General features: G+C 38.8%; 1 protein-coding gene across 7 annotated transcripts in view; it reads left to right on the forward strand.

The window, feature by feature from the left end:
- kmt2cb (lysine (K)-specific methyltransferase 2Cb) overlaps positions 1-23,401 on the forward strand; it is a 171,666-nt gene that overhangs the window by 108,990 nt on the left and 39,275 nt on the right. For 2 of the 7 annotated variants that reach the window (XM_051700822.1, XM_051700824.1), the window contains exons 20-39: positions 619-783; positions 1,265-1,374; positions 1,475-1,558; positions 2,214-2,426; positions 2,891-3,016; positions 3,921-4,034; positions 4,869-5,011; positions 9,293-9,473; positions 10,041-10,145; positions 10,715-10,762; positions 11,719-11,856; positions 11,958-11,990; positions 12,505-12,654; positions 13,341-13,485; positions 13,609-13,841; positions 15,030-15,103; positions 15,566-15,769; positions 19,083-20,942; positions 21,054-21,370; positions 21,488-23,172. In XM_051700822.1, the coding sequence (XP_051556782.1) occupies positions 619-783; positions 1,265-1,374; positions 1,475-1,558; positions 2,214-2,426; positions 2,891-3,016; positions 3,921-4,034; positions 4,869-5,011; positions 9,293-9,473; positions 10,041-10,145; positions 10,715-10,762; positions 11,719-11,856; positions 11,958-11,990; positions 12,505-12,654; positions 13,341-13,485; positions 13,609-13,841; positions 15,030-15,103; positions 15,566-15,769; positions 19,083-20,942; positions 21,054-21,370; positions 21,488-23,172 (6,128 nt within the window). The remainder of the gene's footprint in view (positions 1-618; positions 784-1,264; positions 1,375-1,474; positions 1,559-2,213; positions 2,427-2,890; positions 3,017-3,920; positions 4,035-4,868; positions 5,012-9,292; positions 9,474-10,040; positions 10,146-10,714; positions 10,763-11,718; positions 11,857-11,957; positions 11,991-12,504; positions 12,655-13,340; positions 13,486-13,608; positions 13,842-15,029; positions 15,104-15,565; positions 15,770-19,082; positions 20,943-21,053; positions 21,371-21,487; positions 23,173-23,401) is intronic. The other 5 variants (XM_051700828.1, XM_051700826.1, XM_051700823.1 and 2 more) reach the window with 5 other exon arrangements.

The following is a 23,401-nucleotide window of genomic DNA, read 5'->3' on the forward strand; positions in this document are numbered from 1 at the left end:
AACCCCATAGAGAATCTATGGGGTATTGTCAAGAGGAAAATGAGAAACAAGAGACCAAATAATGCAGATGAGCTGAAGGCCACTGTCAAAGAAACCTGGGCTTCCATACCACCTCAGCAGTGCCACAAACTGATCACCTCCATGCCACGCCGAATTGAGGCAGTAATTAAAGCAAAAGGAGCCCCTACCAAGTATTGAGTACATATACAGTAAATGAACATACTTTCCAGAAGGCCAACAATTCACTAAAAATGTTTTTTTTTATTGGTCTTATGATGTATTCTAATTTTTTGAGATAGTGAATTGGTGGGTTTTTGTTAAATGTGAGCCAAAATCATCACAATTAAAAGAACCAAAGACTTAAACTACTTCAGTCTGTGTGCATTGAATTTATTTAATACACGAGTTTCACAATTTGAGTTGAATTACTGAAATAAATGAACTTTTCCACGACATTCTAATTTATTGAGATGCACCTGTATATATAAATGTTTTTTCCCCCCAAAGGCTTTTATTTATGATAATTTTTTTACTTGCCATTTATGTAAGTAGTTATTATGGTGGTTGAATTGGTGTGGTGTGGGATTAATGTCATTGTGGTGCTCTGGCCTCCCGCAGGTGTGTGTCCTGTACTCAGTGCGGTGCCACGTCTGCTGGTCTTAGGTGTGATTGGCAGAATAATTACACTCAGTGTGCCCCGTGTGCCAGCCTGGCATCATGCCCACTGTGCCAGCAGAACTACAGTGAGGAGGAGATTATCCTGCAGTGCCGACAGTGTGACAGGTGAGCCGTGTCCAGCTCTCTGCGTCTGGACTGTGTGTGTATCTGAAGGTCTGCATGCTTGCCTTTCAACTCACCAAATCTCTGCCATGGAAAAGTAAAATAAAAAAACAACTAGAAGCTAGATACAAGGTTCTGGGGGTTGCTTCGGTTGTTTCTCACTGGCCCAAAGTAAATCGGTCTTGCAACTCTGTCAGATTGGTTCTTAACATGTAGCTAAAAATATAAATTAGGACTAGAGTTTTGCCATAAACTTAAACGAGATATATATATATTATATACATATATATATATAAAAAATAATATCAAAAAGTAGTAATTTAGTTTTGTTTAGTATATTTGTTGACTAATTAAGACCGATTATGGGGGGGTTCGTTAATGGGATTTTTAATGAACCAGAATCGTTAAATTCCTTAACAAACAAGCAATATTTTTTAGATTTTCGCTGTCCACTGATTTAAACAGTGCTTTTGTGTGTGCGTAGGTGGATGCATGCGTCGTGTCAGGGGATCCACTCAGAGGAGGAGGTGGAGAAGATTGCAGATACCTGTTTTGACTGCACTCTTTGTCAAGGCCACTCCCCCCTTTCTTCTGGTAAACACATTTAGCATTCTCGAATACACTGTTGTAACATAATACACTCATTTGTAAATGTTTTTGGTTGATATTGTTTATTTGTGTGTTCATTACACAGTGCCTGGAACGCCAGCCAGATCTAATGTGGATTTAATGGAGCCTGTTTTCATGCCACACAGAGTCCCAAAAGCAAGAGATGCTGGTAAAGTTGCTATCGTTTAACTGCAATATTTAGATTTTCTTAATCTTGACCTGATATATACGTATAAAAATATCAGCAACGGATTATAATAACTTTGACTGGGTTCCCACAGTGATGGAAATGTCAGGGGATTTTGAAATTTTTATTTCCAGGCTTAGAGAAGTCATGGAAATTAATAAAATCTTAAAAGTAATTTGAATTTCTATAGTCAAAATACAATATTCTAGTTATTTTCTGCTATAAAATTAACATGTCTGATTCACAACTAAATATTTTGAGTAGCTGTGTCTGAATTTAAATGATTTTTTAAAATTCCTTTCCAAACACAGATGACTGGAAAGTCATGGAAATGCATTAGTTAAAAATTCTTTCAATAATTCTTTCAAACCTGCTTTCAATAATAATATTAAATCATCAAAACATCATTACATTTTACACTGTACAATTACATTTTAAAATGTACAAAGTGGTCATAGATCATTAATGTACTTTCAAATAGTTCATTTCATATTTTCATTTTTAAATGAACTCTGTAATGTATGTACATGAGAAATGGATCTAGACTTCTCTGGTCATGAGACATTTATATTAAAGTGTTACCAAATTTGTCACCTTCACGTTTGTTATGAGATTCCTCTGTGTTTCTGCTCCACAGACCTGACGAGGACGTACACTCAGGACGGTGTTTGTCTCACAGAGTCTGGTCTGTCCCAGCTACAGAGTCTCGCCAACGCAGCCTCTCGGCGGAGACGCTCCAAACCCAAACTCAAACTGAAGATCATCAACCAGAACAGTGTGGCTGTGCTGCAGACGCCTCCAGACCCGCAGACTGAACTCTCCAGAGATGGAGACCTTGACGACACCAAAGGTACCAATGGTTTCACATGCCTTTTTACTTTGTCTAAAAGTAGTTTAATTTCTGTAGATGAAGGAAGAAGTGGAAAGAGATGCTGTATTGAAGGTTAACCCTAAACCTTCTTTAAACCAACTGTCATTTGATTTACTGCCTACTGATTACATGGGCAGCTCCAAAATTGAACTTCATACAGTATGTATCTGATTTGAGATGCTTCTCATAGGCAGCAACTTCATTAAAGTCATAATGTTATCAAAATTGGCCCTATTTACTTTCTTAATGCATGTTACTGTTTTTTGTGTGCATGATTCATTGGTGCGGGTTGCTAAGATTTTTTTTGTAATCTTTCATCAAAACGTAATAACTTGCTTCGCCTCTGAAACAACCTTCCTTTTTTGCTGATGTCACTTGAAATTCAGCCGCCACGTCCTGGTCGAAAAGCCTCTTAAAACTGTGTAAATCTGTGTGTTTTGTAGCAGAACGAAATGTGGTGGATGGTGAGGTGAAGTCAGACTCCAGCCCTGAAAGAGAGGCCACAGTAGAAGACGACTCTAAAGATACAGATGCCAGCAAGAAGAGGAAGAGGAAGCCCTACCGCCCAGGTGAGAAATGCGATGCTCCAGTTGAGGATAAAACAAAACAGTTGCCCTTAAACAAGAACATTCCTGGTTCAAATGCTTGTTGCTTGTAATGTATTATTTTTTATTTATTAGAATATAGATTTAACGTAACAAAACGTACCATCCTCCATCGTGGACTCCAACAACGCCGAGTCCAGGGCACTCTCCCTCCCATTGCTCGCCAGTGTATTGCCATAGATAGCGTCCATTTGGTCGAACCACTTCTACTTTCTTCTGTTTGAACCACTCTGGCTGTTGTGATCCTTGATGGTTCTGTAGTCACTTTTAAGTTTTTTTAACTTTTCCCTACACTGTTGGTAGGTCTGGTGGTAGCCGTGTGCGGCCAACGGCTGAGACACTTCCTGAAAGACTTTTTCGTTCGTCGCTAATGAGAGGAACGTCTGCACCTCGTTTATTGACCACAGCGTGGTTTTGCGCACAGCCATTTCTTTTTACAATTCGAAAATTACGTGAACAAATGATACTGCTATCGCTGTTGCTAAATTTAAAACTAGCGGGTTGATGTCCCGTGTCGCAAATCCAGTGACGCTGGTAGTGACGATTCTCTCTGACCAATCAGTGATCTGCAGGGTTTTGACGCCACATTTAGTATCGGCTCAGCTCGCTTGTAACCTCGACTGAGGTGGTACTAAAAAAAAGTACCAGGTACTATCCACAGTGGAAAACCCCCAAAAAGCGAGCAGAGTACCGTGCAGTGGAAAAGCCCCATTAGCTGATACAGATGTGCTATAGTTCAAATTCAGCACACACAGTTTGTTTAACTAATTTTAAGCCACTAGATATGGTAAAGATGCTACATTTGATGTATATACAGTAATTCAATATTAGAAATGTAAAAGAATACTAATGCATTTTTTTTTCTCAGGTATTGGTGGTTTCATGGTCAGACAGAGGAACCGGACAGGCCCCGCAAGAACCAAACCAGCTCTTGGTAGGAAGGACTCCACTGGCTTTGAGAACCTGCAGGGCAAAGACGAGAGTGAGCATCTTTTAACACTGTCAGCTGAGCTATATAAAACTAGATGACTTTGCTGGTAGCTAGTTCATAAATATGGCATTCATCATTTTTTGAATACCCTTTTTGAACATACACTATATGGCCAGAAGTATGTGGACATCCCCTTCAACTTAACGAGACTGGCTGCTCTGTTAAGTCCATTTAAGACAAATCATAATGCTACTCCATACAATGGCATTCTATAGCATTCTAGTGCTTCCAACTTATTCTATTCTAGCATGACAATGCCCCTGTGCACAAAAAGAGGTCCACAAAGAAACGGTTTACTGCATCTGGTGTGGAAGAACTTGACTTGCCTGCTCAAAGCCCAGACCTGAACCCCACTGAACATCTTTGGGGTTAATTGAAACGGCAACTGTGAGCCAGGCCAAAGTGCCCAACATCAGTGCCTGATCTCAATGATGCTCTTGTGTCTGAATGGGAGCAAATCCCTGCAGCAATGTTATTACATGCAGTATATTGGAAAGCCTTTCCACAAGAGTGGAAGCTGTTATTGCAGCAAGGGGGGAATTGAAGCCTGTGGTTTTGAAATTCAATGTTCATCTTGCTGCTAGATATCCTCAACCACTGTAAAAGTGGCAATACCAAATACATTGATTGATCTATTGATTATTAAAAAATAAATACATTTTGAAGTCTTATGATGTGGAAACAAAAATATATTGCATTGATCAATATTTTTTCTCAGTTTCTTTATAGATGTACTGTACATCTCACCTGCTTTATTTATTGAAAGTACAATGTTTTTATGTAAAGAATATATATGTATAATAACCCCTTTTTCTGTCCTGATAGATTGGGGTGACCAAGCGCCTGATACTTCAGTTGATGAAAAACATCCTTTGTCTGATTTTCCCGACAATCCTGAGGTTAAAATACGGAAGCGTTATAGGAAAAAGAAGACCAAACTGGAAGAGGCCTTTCCTACTTATTTACAGGTTTGGCTCTTTGTCAACCATTAAGACTAAGAGGGCACATTTTCTAACATATTTCAACTTATATATTTACAGCTTTTAAATGCACTTGATTGACTAGATGTGTGCATTTTCTGAAGAAAATATGAGTGGTGTTTGCCTGAGAGAAATTTGTCACTTACAAAATAGGGTGTTCTCGGTGGTTGCTACTGGCCAAATTGAAAAGAGCCCACCCTAAGTCACTGATATTCTGGTCCCTGGATATGGCTCTCCTTTAATGTGAGTCTAGGGGATTCACAAGTGTGATCACTTAGAAAAGTAATAGCAAACCTCTCCACAACAAATCACAGAATTGAATAAAAATCATTTACTCACCCTCATGCCATCCCAGATGTGTATGACTTTCTTTCTTCAGCAGAACACAAACGAAGATTTTTAGAAGAAAATCTCAGATCTGTAGGTCCATAAAATGCAAGTGGATGGTGATTAGCACGTAAAATCTCCCAAAAGCACTGACAGTCGTAATAAAAGTAATCCATACAACTCCAGTGGTTGAATTAATATCTTCTAAAGCTAAACGATCGCTTTGGGTGAGAAACAGATCAATATTTAAGTCCTTTTCACTATAATTGTTTAATTCCAGTTGCTCTCCAAAGCACATCCAGGAGGGGACTTGGTTCAAGCCGCCTCTCATGTGATGTAAGCACACTGGTATGTTCAAATGAAAGCAAAACCAATGAAGCTCGTAAACAAATCATGTTTTGTTGTAAACAAATCGAGCTGTACTTCCAGTTGTATCGCATCAGTTCTCTTGTGAACATGCCAACGCGCTTACCTCACTGAGTCCCCTCGTGAACGCTCATCGGTCAGTGACCGGTAATAAACCATGATAGTGAAAAGTACTTAAGTATTGATCGGTTTCTCACCCAAAGCAATCGTTTCACTTTAGAAGACATTGATTTAACCACTGGAGTTGTATTAATTACTTTTACTAAGATGGTCTGTGCATTTTTGGAGCTTTAAAATGCTGATCACCATCCAGTTGCATTGTATGGACCTACAGATCGGAGAGTTTCTTCTAAAAATCTTTGTTTGTGTTCCGCATAAGAAAGAAACTCATACACATCTGGAATTGCATGAGGGTGAGTAAATGGTGAGAGAATTAAAATTTTTGGGTGAACTAACCCTTTAAGTATGAGCCAAATTAAAAGTGATGATTGCCTTAGTGAGCTTAAAACCCTTAAACAAAGGTTTCCAGACTTGTTCACCAAACAAAGAAAAAGGTTTTAGAAAATAGTGCACTATCCTTGGTCCTTGTTTTGTTTACAAAACAGTCAAAATTGACAGAAAGGGAATGTTGAGGATCCTTTCAAGGTTTGCGAAGCAAATCCTTAACTTGGCATTGTGCAGCTAGTGTCCTTTGCACATAAAGCACCATTTTTAAGTTGCACTTTTCTGGAATTATGAGCAATCTTTCACAAATGCTCATTTTACCTTAACAGTTACAAATTATGAGGTTGTCACTAGGCAACTGCTTCAGATGAACAGGGAGATGCACAGCTCTTAGTACAGTACACTCAACTTTACGAGATGGACTGGGATCTTGTTGTAATTTATGAAAGAAAGGATCAGGGGTGGGCGGTATGACCATTGGTTTGAGGATTTCTGTAACGGCTGATCTCCTGGGATTTTCACACACAACAGTCTCTAGAATTTACTCCTAATGGTGCCAAAAACAAAAACATCCAGTGAGCAGCAGTTCTGCGGATGGAAATGCCTTGTTGATGAGAGAGGTCAACAGAGAATGGTCAGACTGGTTTGAACTGACAAAGTCTACAGTAACTCAGATAATCGCTCTGTACAATTGTGATGAGAAGGATATAATCTCAGAATGCTATTCTGAGATGCGGGTTGACGCTGTTTTGGTGGCACGAGGGGGACTTACACAATATTAGGCAGATGGTTTTAATGTTGTGGCTGATCAGTGTTTATTGGCTATTTTACAATTTTTTACTGGAAATTCAAAGGAAAAATGTTGTATTTGTTAAATAACCATTACAATGCCTATTTTTGATAATCTAGTGAATTAAATATTTTACAAATGAGTACTTCATCTCATTTGTTTATTTTCTCTTTTCATTTGGAACTTGATGGCCAAAAGCAAAAGATAAAATTGTTTAGTTATTTTGATAATAATTATACGTTTATATTAGGTGTCTTTAACTACTATTTACTTAAGCATTTGATACATTGTACTTATTATTTTAATGTACATTCGTGTTATTGCATTATACTTACATTAAAAGTACCTGCATTTAATTACATCTGTAGTTACACTGTTAATCTTACACCTAAACCTAACCCCTAACCACATCCCTACTCCTTAACCTCCCCATACCTCAACCTCAGTAGCAGCAAATGTGAATCTTGTGAGAATTTTGTAGAATAGCATATAGTGACACAATAAATACATTGTATTTTATGAATTTTAATGTTAGTACATAGTAGTTAAAGACACCTAATATAAAGTGGGACCAATAATACTATAAACCGAATAGTTCTAACTCTAACTTCTGATTAGATGAGCCACATTTGAAGCCGTTATAAAATAGCTGATATATGCACACCTGTGACCGCACATCAAATGAATTTTGAGATTGCTCGACAATGTGCCTAAACAACACCCCTTAACAAGTTTTTCCTCATCTTGACTTGTTTGGGAAACATTTTCGCATGTTTTGTGCAAGTCTCAGCTGTAAATAAGGTAAAGCAGTCCTGCCCACTGATAACTGCACAAATATATATTTTATTGTATAAACAATATTGCCAAATCCCTCCGACTGACACATTTTTACTGTGTCACAGTATACGTATACCGTTATACTTCCAAGCCCTTGAAAGCATGAGGAGGAACATTAAGTGGGAAATTATGCAACTAGATGGTAAAAACATGATCTGCATCAAGCTAATGCTAGCTGTTCGTGCTAGCTTCTGCGTCACCAGCGAGACTCAACTCTTCTCAGAAGAGCCACTTTTAATCAATTATTGAAAATATAGGCTTTTTAATATCTCAGCCAGGCTGGTTCTCAAGAGCTGGAAACTGTCAGGTGAGCTGAGCCGAATTGACGGAACAGACGATGCTGTGGGAAGTGGCATTGCCACTGATACAGCAGGCAGCTTTTTTTTTTTGTGCTTGTCCCTGTTAATGCTGCGCACGCATGCAGTAGCGTGTGTCTTAACAGACAGCGTGTCTTGTGGGACTCTGCTGGAGTGTCTCAAGACAGAATGAAACATGAGCTCAGTTGAGGGGGTCCCACAATGTGACAGTCAGTGTACTGTAACTCCATATGAGTGCCAGAGCCATGCTGTAAGACAGCCAGCTCTAACAAACCCGATTTCATCAATAATTCCTATAAAATGTAATTAAAGGAAAAAATGAAACAACCCAAAAATGTAAATTCTGTCATTATTTATTTCACGTCGTTCCAAACACATATAGAGGAGATATTTTAAAGAATGTCTCAATCGCTGATTTCATTACAATAGCAGTCGATAGTGACTAATTTTAAAGCTTAAAAGAAGCACCCAAAAATGTCATAAAAGTAGTCCATGCAACTTGTGCATCATATTCCAAGTCTTCTAAAGGCATATAATCAGTTCGTATGATGAACAGACTTAATTTTAAGTCATTATTCACTCTCAAATCATGAGTGTCCCCCAGCAACTGTGGGTTGCGTCAGGAAGGGCATCCGGCGTAAAAACCTGTGCCAAGTCAAATATGCGGATCACGGATGGTCCGCTGTGGTGACCCCTAACGGGAGCAGCCGAAAGAAGAAGAAGATTCACTCAAATCAAATTAAATCATTAATCCACTCATGTAAACAGAGGACAAAACATATGACGGCACGTCAGTGACATCAAACCTCAATTGTTCTTGCGCATTTCATGATCAGACATCATGAAACAAGAATCAATTGGTTTGACATTTATAAACATTAACCAATATTAATAAATGCTGTAAAATATAGTGTTCATTGTTAGCTGATGATGATACCTTGCCTGTCTCTTTCTTCTACGCTAGCTTCTATAATGCTCCAGCAACTTTGAGTACTTGGCAGTGTGATACTGCAGATATTATTGACTTTTGTATGACAAATTGCTTGCTATGTTCCTCATTTGTAAGACGCTTTGGATAAAAATGTCTGCTAAATGTAATTTGTTCACTGGTTCTTGCCATGGTGCAAGCCAGTTGTTTTTAGATATTTTAATGTAGATATGTTCTAACTTCAGTGTCTATGCTTAAAGGAGGCCTTTTTTGGAAAAGACCTGTTGGACAAGAGTAAACAGAGTCGACAGGAAACCACACGGCTGCTAGAGGATGAGCGCGACAGGAAACAGCTCATGGCCAATCAGATGAAGCCATCGTCAAACCCATCACTCACAAGTGCATCAGCAGCACCACTGTTTAGTAAAGCAGTAACAGCACGTATGTTTCTCACTAAAAACTACTTTTGAAGCCACACGCACCCATTCACTGTATTGATGCCTTTTTCATCTTTTTTCTTTCCTTTTGTGTCACTCTTTCCATCAGCTTTACATAAGCACTAATTGACATTCATGACCAATAAAATGTATAAACTATTTTCCCAGCATGAGAGTCAATAAGAAAATTAAAAATTCAATATGAAATCAAAATTAACCATTTTTATTAATACACATTCATTAGAAAAATAAGCATTATCATTGGCATACGTTGAGATGCCCTTGAGGATCTGGCTCCATTCTGGTATAGAACTGCCACTTCCAATCAATTCCTGATGGATAAAATCAAGTCCTGCCCATTTATTTCTCATTGAGACTGTCCTATTTCACTTGGAAATACTTCACATTGTGAAAGCAAAATGGTTTGGGAATGACTAAAATGGGTTGCAAATGCAGTTTCATGGTAATTTTTAAGTTAGTTTGCACAATTTGAGTACAACTATACTAAACCTCTTCTTTGAGTACAACTATTAGACCCTGATATTTATGTTCCTTTTATCCATATCCACAGAGAACTGTGAGAAGCGACTGGTGGAGCTGTCTGAAGATCTCAAATCGGACACAGGGCTGCTGGGAATGTTCTCTAATAATATTGGCAAGCAGACAGAGGAGTCCGGTAGGCCATTATTTCTGAGACATAACTATTTATGTCTAATATTGTCAGTGTTGGGGAAGCTACAATGAAACAGCAAGAAAAGCACATTTTTACAAACCCGATCCAAACCACACCCATAAGATTTGAAATACAGATTTTTGTATGGTTTGAATTTTTTTGGAAATATTTTGCCTGGATGATGAGATCAGATTTAAAAAGGTTATTTTTTGCATTGTGACTGTAACGTCATACACAAATGTCTATAGCTGTGTTTGAATTCACTCAAGTATGCTCACTCATGTAGTGCTGCTGCTTTTTTTTTTTTAATTTTTTTTATTTATTTTATTTTTTTTTACTGTAGTTACTCCCCAAAAGTAACTATTGTTTGCTTTTAGATGTAGGCTTTATAGACTTATCATTGTGTTTTGTTTTTTATGGCATTTTTCATTGCATTGTTAGCTCATTTCACTCAACAGTGTGTATGAATCATCTGTATAAAGGGTTTCTTTCTTTCTTTCTTTTGTTTGTTTTTTCGATCGTCCATTCATTTATCCATAATGATCCCTCATTTTGTTTGGTTTGGGTCTTAGGTCTTGATTTTTGCCCTTTCCCAGTTGACTACTCTCCTTCACCATTTGGTAAGAGCTTTGTGATCTAAATCATTTTTTTTTTCCTTCTGTCTTCTCACACCTTTTGTTTGGGTTTTATTTACCATTTGTGTTATTTCACTTACTAAAAGAATGATGCAGCAACTCATTTCTGGATGAACAGGCATGTTCAAGGATGCTTTCCTTAAACTAGCACAGAAAGAAGATGTTCTGAGTCAGGATTTTCAAAAAACTGAAGGCATTGATGAATGGCCTTTTTCTCTCGAGCTGTAGTCAGGGCCTCTATTTGTATGGATAAGTGAAGAATAGGTGAACTATTCCACTGAGGTCCACACTTATTGTTGGCTTCATTAAAATGAACTGATCTAGCAATTTGTGGATGGCATAAAGCATTAATCCCCACTGTAAAAACAGCCTTGAATGACGAGGCCATATGACCTACCTGAGGATCTCGGTATTGGTTTTTAGCTGAAATATTTTCAGCACAAGAATTATTATTCTTTATTCAGGTTTTTCCAGGCCATCTGTTACTTCAGATAACAAGAACCGAAACCGTAAATGCTTATTAGTTTCTTTCCTTTGAACAATTTTATTGCTCAGAGATTGCAGTTTGCTCAGGAGACTTAATGGAGTTCCCAGTTATCTAAACTATTAAAGTTGTCATTTAGTTGTCAACTTTTTCTCAAATCTTTTTCCTAAAATTTCTTTGGAGAAATTAAGCATAAAGGGATAAAGCAAAGGTAAATCATTAAAGTGTAAAGCATATCTCAGGTAATGTGGTCTTGGAGGAATTTATGAGACATGTTTGAGATTATTTTGTATTTAACTGGTTTTTGATAGGAGATTTTAGTATCTTGGCAAATCTGAACACAGTTTGTGACATTGTTGGAAGAACAAGACCAATTTCAGGATTTAATTTTGGGCCATTGACTGCACAGGCAGCATATTAATTGTCCATATATAAAAATGTATATGTGTGTGTATAGGTCTGGATGTTGAACCTTTAACAGAAGAGGCATCTGTCTCATCTCAAACTCATCTAGGCCGAGCCCATCCTCGTCATTTACCTGAAGAGCCATTGGACGACATCCTCAGCCCTGAACTGGACAAGATGGTCACCGATGGTCAGTATACACCAACTATAAGCATTCCATTAGATATTAACATCAGTACTGCTTTCTTTAAAGCTTCTTATTAAATCTCAAATCATCTCTCTGCCTCATAGAATCGATACTCAGCAGACTCTACAAAATACCAGGTATGATACAAATTCAAAGTATCACTTTTCATTGAATAATTTATTTTCGATATTTTGTGTCTCCAACAAAGTTTTGACAGTGTTAGAAATTTTGGGTTGCAGTCCTACAGTGTGTTACTGCTCCTATGATGTCGGTCTAATGAAGAACCAAAAGGAGCTCTGATTAATGATGTAAACTGTGTCTTGTACATTTTGATGAAAAAGTTTCAATGATGTCACACAGTCTGCCATGGTTTTTACCCAAAATGTCACTTATCGTAGAATCTGACAAGCAATAATTGTAAAGGACCAAAAAATTGCATCGTGTAGAGTGGACCTCCCTTCAAAACCAAAATTCCAACACTGAACTGAGAAAAATGGCTTCAAAGATTTTAGATTGTCCAGCCAAATGTAGATTATCACATTTTCACACTCTGTTTTCTCTGAATCTGAGCATAATCTATCACAGAGACCAGATTTTTGGTCATAACTTTTATGGCAGTACAGCTGAATTAACATAGTTGTTTCCTTACAGAGCTTGGTGGGAAAGATGTGGAGGATCTCTTCACAGCTGTCCTGAGCCCTAGCAATAGCCAACCTCCTCAGATGCCTCAACAGATCCAGGGAGCTCAACACCTGCATGGTCATCCAGGCCCTAGTTTACACCCTTCACAACCCAACTCAGGTTTGTTGGGTGCTTTAATGAATGTTTCAGTGATATGGACAATGTTGGTTTGAATGTATGCAATATTAACCCCTGGAATGTTTTGCTGTCTGACCAACCCCCTTAGGGTTGATTTGGCACCCCCTTAGTGTAGTGGCCCTATGGCTTTTGAGCCCCTGTTAATTGTTGTTGTCTTTTGATAGTAATCTTTGTCTACTTAATTTGAAGCATGTTGCAGTTTCACAACGAGTTAAGCTCCATCACATATGCATGTCACATATGCTGTGATTACCCCAGAAATTAATTGAGACTATTGTTCTTAACTTGAAAGACTATGGGCCAAGGGATTCAAGAGGGTCAAGGAGTCAAATTAAGCATATATTTTTGTTAAAGCATTTATATTCCCTCTCTGGTATCTTTGCATGTATTGTGTGACAGTTACAGTGTTTACACACTTTAAATGGTTATATACAGGAGTTAATAGACTGGATAAAACAGTTTTAGTGATTCACACTAGTCTTGGGTTAACACATATAATGTTTAAGTCTTGAGGCAATACTTTGGAAACAGTGTGTATTTAACATTAGCCTTTGACTTCCATTGTAAGTTCAAACTGGATTACATTAAGTTATGTTAAATTTTGAAGGGCAAGCATTATTGAACGTGAATGCACTATAGGTGAGTTACGTCGGTATGTTTTTGTACAGGAATGTCTTCACGGATACCAGTGATGAACGGTCTGATGGAACCCAAACAGCAGTTTTCACAGTCCCAAATTGGTCCTGGTGCGGTCCATGATATGGCTCAAAATATCCCCCAAATGCAGCACATGCCTTTCACAGACAATCTTAGGTCAGCCATGAAAAATATAGCCGCCTGCATTCATGTTGGTCTTTTTTTATACTTTGTGTTGTTTAAATTTGACAGAGTGAAAATGAGTGTTTCTGGTTGACATTTATTATATCAACTGTGCAGGGACAGGAAGTTCAATATGATGGCGCAGGAGATCGCTGGTCCATGGTCTGCTTCAGGTTCAGCCTCTGCATCTGCTCCAGCTGCTGCCTCTGAGGCAGAAGGAGACTCCATGTCCACCGCACAGAAAAGTACTCTGAAGTGGGAGAAAGAGGAGACGCTTGGAGAGCTCGCCACTGTTGCACCTGTGCTGTACACTAATGTCAACTTCCCAAACCTTAAAGAGGAATATCCAGGTCTGCAAAAAGTCTTCAACATTATCTGTCATGTATGGCTATGGAAATCAATAAATACCATATGTTAAAGCAGTGGTTCTCAACTGGTCGGTGGTGACACAAAAATTTGTTTCATGTCTGTTCTGACAGGATTGCGTACAGTAGGTAAAAAACTATGCTAAATGCAAATAATAACATGCACTTATATGATTGATAGTTATAGCAAAATAATTCTCAACTTTTAAAAACTAACTAAACTAACATTTTAGAGCAGTGGCACCAAGTTCTACAGTTAGCACCAGCACCTCATTTGGTTGCATCGGTTAGGGGTTGGGGTATGGGGCCTATAAAATGAAAAATGTAATAACAAAAAATAAAAGTGATATTATTATGATTATATTTCAAAAATAAGTGCAATCACCAATAACATTGCAATATTTTCCCACTGAAATGCTCATTGGACAACATGGAATCTATTTTGAGTTGGGATGCAGATGTAAATTTACTGGTATTTACAACAGTAAGGTTATCTTTAACATCTATAAAAGGTCAAATGTTAACACCTAATTTATATAGGGCTAAATTATTCTGACAGTGCAAATCACTTATCAGACACCTGTTGATTCAAGTTTAGTCATCTCTTGAGATTTCTGAAGGCAAACAAATCCAGTTATATTTTCCAACAATCAGAGAGCATTCGAAGAGAACAGATTTTACACAGAAAGAAAACTGGCTTTATCCAGAATTCACAAAAGTCCAGACTTTAAAGCCCTTGATTGTATTTTGCCTTTCCTCCATATTAAAATTTACCTTAGATTTTTCTATTTTTAACAGTGATATTTGTAACAAGACCATGGTAACCACAAATACAACAAAGCATGGATCTTCTTTATCATGGTTAGATGTAACAGGATACACTAAACACATTAAAAAACTATAAATGCAAAATAAAAACATTTAGAAACTGCCATAGTTGTAACAAAAATGAATTATTCTGCCTGATGTACTATAGTTAATACAGTTACTATAGTAAATTCAAGGTTGGTGATGTGTGAAAAGTTTTCTAATTTATGTAATTTAGTCGCAGTTTGGAGCCCTGCAATGTAAAATGTGAGCCTGAAGCAAAACCAGTTAAGATCCACTGTGGAAAAGTGCATCACCTTCTCTTAATATCTTTCATTGTTATTCTTCTACATGATAATTTTGCAGACTGGTCAACACGTGTGAAACAAATTGCAAAACTGTGGAGAAAAGCAAGTTCACAGGACCGGGCTCCATATGTGGTAAGATTACACATTTCCTGCTGAAATAGACTGTTTACATCAGCTCTTGTCTGAGTGATGAGTGACAGCTTCATCTTACTGTTGATATGTTATGACAAAAAGTGTTCAACACAGAACAGCAGCTCCCTCAATATGTTAAGCTGGCTGATGGCAACATCCTTTAATGGTGTTATCTACTAAATGTAAATCTCTACTACCTTTACTGAATACTGGATCACTTAAGCAACTGCTAGTCCACAGGATAAATTGAGCCAAAGAAGCTCATTCGAGTCAGAGAGAAACATTTTTAGAAAATATGATTAAAGGCAATAGTACCTTGATCTGAAGGAGTGCCACTTAAAATAAAATAAAAGCTTTCAGATAACATGTTTAAAAACCATGTCATCTCAGCAACCGCATGCAACCTTTGAATTTCAATGGTCTGTCATTGATATAAACACTAAACGACACTACCATTCACAGCAAAAGGCCAGAGATAACAGGGCAGCCCTTCGCATTAACAAAGTCCAAATGTCCAACGAGACCATAAAGCGGCAGCAGCCCCAACCTCAGCCGCCTTTAGAAGTGTTTGATCCTGCTATTCCACCACTGGATCCAGAATTACTGTTCAAAGACCCTCTGAAGCACAAGGAGTCAGAGCATGAACAAGAATGGAAGTTTAGACAGGTAAGTCTACTATGGACCTCTATGTGGAAAAGGGCTTTGTCAACAGTGAGTAAAAAATATAGTTGGCATCTCTATGTCTGTGATCGTCTGATTAGGAAAAAAGACACAAATTGCACTTTTCATTGAGAATTATTATCATTTCTCATTTCTTTGTACAATAATTAAGGCCACAGAAATAAAAAAGTGTGCTTCACTTTGTAATTAAAGAATATAGCAAAAGCAAGGCCAGTTGTGTCACAGCTTTGCAGTCTGAGTTGCAGTGTTTATTGTTGATTACTGTATTTTCCGGAATATAAGTCACTTCTTTTTCATCCTCTGAAAGGTCCTGCAACTTATAGTCTGAAGTGACTTGTATACATAATATATACATAACTGATGTCGGCCGGTGAAACACGCACACCAAAACATCAGTTATAGTGACGGTAGAAGCGTTTTGAAGTTGCCAGGGTTGGGAGGGTTACTTTTTAAATGTAATCCATTACAAATACAGATTACTTAGTAAAAATATATTAAGTAACTTAATCTAGTTACCGCAATAATAAAGTAATGTAATCAGATTACTTTTAGATACTTTTTGATTATCTCAAGATCGCATATGTGAATAAAGTCAAGAGAAGAGCAATATTTTCTCAAAGACTTTTAATCATGCCTTCTGAATGCAAACAAACCATATTTGAATAATGAGTGATGTAGCTATTATTATATACAGTATAAGAAAAAAAACATGAAAAACAGGGACACTGCCTCCTTAATAGGAAAACAGAATATGTTCAAATGTAGAACAACTCCGTATTTTTAAACAAATCAGGTAATCTGTTACAGAAAATAGTTTATTTTCTCATCAAGCAAATACAGTTAGATCAGATGAACTGAATTATGTCTTGGTTAACATTAAACAAAATCTGACAGGATATGCCTCTACACTACACTACAAAGTTGAATTCTGCCATGTATTGCACTTAGCATGTAGACAAATTGGCACTGACCATTCATTAACTTCCGATTGCAATAGGAAGATCACAGGCTATCATCATCATTATCATCATCATCATCATCATTATTATTAATGCCTCCAGTGTCTGTCCTCTGCTTGCTCATGATCCACAGTCAAACATCACCTGCTAACGTTTATGGGTGATTCTATGTTTATGTTTAAGGAGGATTTAAATGACAAAATAAAAATAAAATATTAAAAAATATTGTTTTAAATGATAGATGCAAATAGATTTAAACCTTTTTAGCATGTCTTGATTGACTTATTTCTACTTTCTATGAGTTTTCAAATATTACATTTGCCAGTATTTCTCCCTCACACATACTTTTGAACTGTTCTTAACAATACATTTGTAAAAAGTGTCAGGATCGATAAATTATCCATTGCACTTTCCCCTAAGAACTTAATATCATTTTCAGTTCATTTAATATTCATGTGTACAATTTGGATTTTTTTCAACAAAGAAAGAAGAAATGCTGTCCCAATTGTCATTACAACATGAACGTATTTCAGAGAACAATTTTAGAGTTTCAACTGAAGTTAAGATGGAAATGAGAAGTCACACTAAAGTTTCGACAGTAGGCGTCCGGTGTATCGAAATACTGGCCGTTTGCCGGGAGGAGTAGTCATTTCTCCGCATCTATTCCTGCTCCTGCGAAAACGATCAACAGACGGTCGGACGGCGAAATTAGTGAACACTTATGACTAATTTGAACTATCCTTGCTAACATGATTTTTGTATGGGTCTTACCTTTAAACACTTCTTTAAATGATGTATCGGGTCATTAGAAAAACACTGCATCACAGCTGGAATGTATAAATTGCACTAAACTGTAATGTTGTTTCCCTTTTCTCCATTGAAGTGACAAGAATGTTGGAATTTCCACAAAAATAATCATATTTCTCCAGTGGCCATTGCGATGAAACAGCCCTTTTAATGGTTTGACCTCGTTTGCCTCGAGAGCACAGTGCTGATGTGAGACTGATGTTATTTACACATGTGACAGTAAGTGGCAACAGATTCACGTCAGTCACGTGAGAGAACCAGAAGAGATCTCAAGCGCATCTGATCATATCTATACAATAATCCACTATAAAGTAAGCAGCGGTCTTTATCATTTTATGTCAGGAGGATCTTTTGTTTATTTTTAATATATTGAAAATTGTAATTCTGCTAGTAATCCCAATTTTTACCAAATGTAACTTTAATCTGAATACGTTGAGTTTTTATGTAAATGTAACTGATTACAGTTACACAGTTTTTGTATCCTGATTACATAACGCATTTACAAGTATTCCGTTACTCCCCAAGCCTGGAAGTTGCCAATTAAGAATATTTTGTCTTTACAAAGTACTTTATGCAACCAGTTTAAATATTCTGTCATCATAACATTATTGTTCTAACAAACTCTAGAACGCTGACAAACACAACTCCTCACATGCCCACAAAATGACATTTCATCACTCTCGTAAACATTCAATCAGTGAACAGGTTAATTAATACATGGCAAAGAGGCTTGCAAATATCAGAAATATCCACAGATAGACTATATGCTAGCATTAATGAATGAATAGAATATAACAGGCATTTTGTTTTACTCACAGACTAAAAGCTGTTTATTTGTGCACAGCATAGAGTAAACAGATGTGACTTACTTGTCACGTTTCTTTCATGAAACATAAACAGAATATGAGAAACTATTACCAGCAACTACTTAAAGCAAATTTCCCGTTTTAAACAAGCCCAAAAACACTGTGATACGATGTGTAGATTCTGAGGTACTGTAATCTTCACAGAGCGCGTTTGACATCTGAGGGGCTGAAGGGAAGCTGGGCGGCTGCTCCCGGGTCCTAGTGCCTACCGTTTGCAACCTCTGTCAGTGCGACTTATACAGAGATGCAACTTATCTGTGTTTTTTTTCTCTCAACAACACAATTTTGACCCGGTGCGACTTATAGTCAAGTGCGACTTTGTTTCCGGAAAATACGGTAAGTGTTTGCAGCCTTAATTAAAAACTCTGCCAAAGCATCTTTGTTTACTTCAGAAGACAAAAAAAAAAAAAACATTTAAACCATGACATTTCCTTCATACATAAGCTCTTCTCATGAAATGTTAAAAAGACAGTTCTCAGAACCTTAAATTGATTACATCTGTGGATCCCAATACCCGAGAAGTAATTAAATGTATCATAAATTACATAACAAATTAAAAAATAAAAAGTTGTAAACAAAATGGAAGCAAAATTTACAAATTACTGCTGTGATAAATTTCATTTTTACTTGCTCATTTAAAAATATATCTTTTACTACTTGTTGCAGCAAATGAGACAGAAAAGTAAGCAGCAAGCTAAGATTGAAGCTACACAAAAACTTGAGCAAGTGAAGAATGAACAGCTTCAACAGCAGCAATACCCATCAGTCAGCCAATCTGAGCATGACTCTTCTGGTAGCATGAAGAGCCCTGTCTCTGGGCAGTCTAACAATGGGAGCATGTCTCCCAAGTTACCCAATTCAAATAATGGGCTTTCAAAGTCACAGATGCATGGCACGCCCACATCATGTTCCCCGGATGACATCTTTTTACGTCCTCAGCCTCCACCTCCTTCTTCGGGATCTCAGCCACAGTCCCCTCAGATGTTCTCCCCAAGCTCGTCTGGCTCTAGACCATCCTCACCCTGGGATCCCTACTCAAAAATGGTGGGCACACCCAGACCACCACCTACTGGGCAGGGAACTCCACGCCGGAACTCTGAATCAGGGAAATCTCCTAGGGGTTTTGCAGAATCCATTGGTTCACCAACTGCCAACATATGCAATGACCCTTATGCCAAGCCACCAGACACCCCAAGGCCAGCAGGAGTTACAGACCCTTTTCTCAAGCCTATGTGCCCTCCCAGAGCAGGTCAGACTTTGGAAGGGAGGCATATTATTGGCTCCCCAGGCCATGATCCATTCTCTAGGGTGTCCGTTAGAAAAGAAGCCTACCAGAGAATGCCTCAGGGTAGGATGATACTCTCAGACCCTTATGCTCGTCCCTTACTTACTCCTATTCCAGGCAGTAATGAATCAGGGTCTGTACAGGTTTTTAAAACCCCTATGCCGCCCCCTCAGGCTCAGGAACAATATGCAGGAATGCATCTACGTAGAGTAAGTGGAGATCCCTTTGAAAGACCAATGATGCCCCCTCGTTCCTCTGAGGGATTTTCCCAGAATCAACAGAATGATCCATATGCCCAGCCTCCACTCACTCCACGACCTGCAGCAAATGATGGCTATGCAAATCCAAGGGTTCTACGGCAGCCCCAAAATCTGCAACTTACTCAACCTGGGCCAATGGCACGCCAGCCTTCATGTAACCCATATGCTCGTGCCCCATCCACTCCTCGGCCTGACTATTCTCAGTGTGACCCCTATGGACAACAACCTGCTACACCAAGACCTTCAAGTGACCCTTTTGTGCAGTCTCCATTTTGTAACCCTTATGCTAAAATGCCTGGCACACCTAGACCACATGACCCTGAACCCTACTCTCAGCAGCCTGCCTCTCAACACCCGGTCATGAAGAACCAACCCCCCCAGCAACCTCAGCAACAGACTCAAAAACGCATAATGTCCCCAATGTCAATGGACCCTTATGCACAACCCCCTGGAACCCCACGCTCCGGAATGGCAGACAGGCTCTCTAAATCTCCAAGTCATCAAAGGACCCCTGATCCTTTCAGCCAACCTCCAGGACTGCCACGCTCAGTAGGACCTGATCCACATGCACAATCAATAGGACGATCCCAGTCATTACCTAATGATTTATGTGTAAATCCCTCAAGAACACCTTACCCTGGAGGGGCTGGACAGGCCATGGGACCTGGGCCCGTTTCCAGTCAAGATCCATTCTCTCCTCAAGTCTTGATGCAAGACACTTTTGCCAGTCCAACAAGACATGGACCACAGTCCCTCAAACATCTTGGATTGGCAGATAATACTGGCTCTCAGACACTCTCTAGTCGGCCCAGTCAAACTCCCATCCATGATCCCTTTGAACAGGCCCCCATGGTTCCACATCCTCATTGTGGAGAAAATAAAGAGCAACAAGGTTTGCTACAGAGTGTCAATTCTCAAACTATGGGTCAACCCAGCCTTGAAAATCAAACAGTACCTGAAGCCGAGGAAAGACTCAGACAGGTGTGGTTTATTTTGTTTTTACTCAATTTAAGATGATGTTGATATTGTTGGTGGTGCATTTTTTAACCTACAATATGTAGTATACCTGTTAACATATCAATTTGTTTGCAGCGTCTGCGTATTCGAGAGCTGATCCTCAGACAGCAACAGCAAAAAAGTGCCATACGTCAAGAGAAGGGTGTACAGGATCATCCTTTAATCATGCCTCCAGGAACCCCTCAACACTGGAGTCAAGAGACTACAGGCCAGCAGAGTGATGTTTTTAATCGACCACCACCACCATATCCTGGTCCAGGAGCTGTAAGAGCCCCTCAGAGATTCCATGGACCTTTCCCAGGAGATCAACAGGGTCAATTTCCAGAAGGCCAATTTCCTAGACCACAGTTTCCTGGGGATCCTGACTCAAATTTAAGGCAGCTCGGGCCAAGGTGGGTGAATTTATGTATTATCAAAAATTAAGCACTTTTGTAAATTAAATATAGTGACAAAAGTTGTTCAGAACAGTTTCAATAATACAAATAATTATAATGGTTCTCTTGTTATAGGATGCCTATCACTCCTAGCATCCAAGTTCCTCTGGGAGTTTTAAGACCCCGTCAAATGCAGGACTCAATAATGGAAGCTCATCCGCAGATGAGACGGTCTATGTCTATGGACTTGGGAAAATCAATAGGAGGCAGTCCTGTAGGAACCCCACATTTGCCTCCTCGTGGCATGCCCATGCAACAGCATAACATCATGGGGCAGCCTTTCATAGAACTGAGACACAAAGCACCTGATAGTAGGCTGCGGCTTCCCTTCGGACCTCCTATCATGCAGGGAAATCGAATGGAATCACCTTTGCAGCAACGACCCCCTGGTTTTATGGGTGGGCAAGAAATGGGATTCTCCTTCAGTCAGCTGCCAAAGACAATGGACACAACAATGAATCAGTCTCAGTTAGCTGTTACACAGATGCAGGGTTCTCTGAGCATGGGGAATTTACATCAGGCCAATGTTTCGCTAAGAGCTGGACATCCGCAAATCCCCCTCACAAGGTCTATAAGCCAACCTGCTTCCAATGAGACCCTCAGTGCTCCCTTACTCAAAAATGTTGCTGCTTCACCTGCTAGACCAAATGATGAGGTCCCTTTATCAGCAAATGAAGGACCTGAGGAGAAGATTGATACTGATGAATCTGTTGTGAAGGACCTGGAAGATGTGGAGGTGAAAGACCTTGTTGATGCTGATTTAGAGAACTTAAACCTTGATGCAGATGATGGCAAGGACTTGGATCTTGAAACAAATGACCTGCATCTGGATTACTTTTTAACATCTGGCAAATTTGATATTATAGCTTATACCGATGCTGATTTAGATCTTAGTGAAGACTTGGATCTCAGTGATACTATGGAAGATCACACTGAAATGTGTGGCGTCCTAAAGCCAAAGGCTGAGAAAAACACTGTAAGTTTTGATGGTGCATCCTCATCCTCTTGTTCTGCATCAACTGTGAAGGAGATGGTTGACAAGACTGCTCAGTCTCAAGGCAACACCAATCAAGAAATTTCTCAGAATCAGGGATTGGATTGCTTGAAAGAAGAGGAAGAGAGCAAAAATAGGATCAAAGATTGTCTGTCCCAAGAAACCTTTTGCAAGGATCAGATAAATGACGGTGCTGCCATTAATCAAGATGATTTGGAAAGTCATATTGATGCCACTTTACAGGTTTCAAAGACTGAAATTCATCCTGATGTGACTCCAGTGCTTTCAAGTTTGTTGGTCATTGTTCCATCAAAGGGTGAATCACTAAAGCAAGAGCACTCTGGGCAGTCAATGGCACAAAGTGACCCTTCAAATCAGGAAACTACAATGAAGCTCAGTTCCACTATGCTGGGGCAAGGAAACTTCACTGTGCAGGGGATTGACTCTGGCCTCAGTATAGACCAATCATTGGTGTCTTCTCATGAAACTACATTAGAAGTCCCAGTCTCCATTCATGAACAACCACAAAGCCATATTTTTGGTATGGATCAAAAGGATGCTCTACTCTCAGGGGAACAACAAAGTATTCTTACTCAACAGGCAATGCTGTCACAGCAAGGCAATCAGAACAGACCACTGCTTCTGGAGGAGCAGCCTCTCCTTCTACAAGACCTCCTGGATCAGGAGAGGCAGGAGCAACAACAGCAGAAGCAAATGCAAGCTATGATAAGACAGCATTCCAGTGACTCTTTCTTCCCAAACATAGGTAAGGAGTCGTCTTTTTTCTTGGTTTCTTCTTTCTAGGTGATTTTTTTGCTTTGTTTTACAGTATATGTGGTAAGCCATATCTCAAAAGACAGAAAACCTTTTGTACAGCATCAAAATTATCAAAGTAGAACTATGTTACAGAACTTTAGACTGCAACTCTTTTACTTTGCACAAATTGAAAACAGGGGAACAGTCCTGTAGTTTATTTGGCAACCCTGACTGTGAAT

Source organism: Myxocyprinus asiaticus, chromosome 6 (assembly GCF_019703515.2).
Source record: "Myxocyprinus asiaticus isolate MX2 ecotype Aquarium Trade chromosome 6, UBuf_Myxa_2, whole genome shotgun sequence".
Taxonomy (NCBI): Eukaryota; Metazoa; Chordata; class Actinopteri; order Cypriniformes; family Catostomidae; genus Myxocyprinus; species Myxocyprinus asiaticus.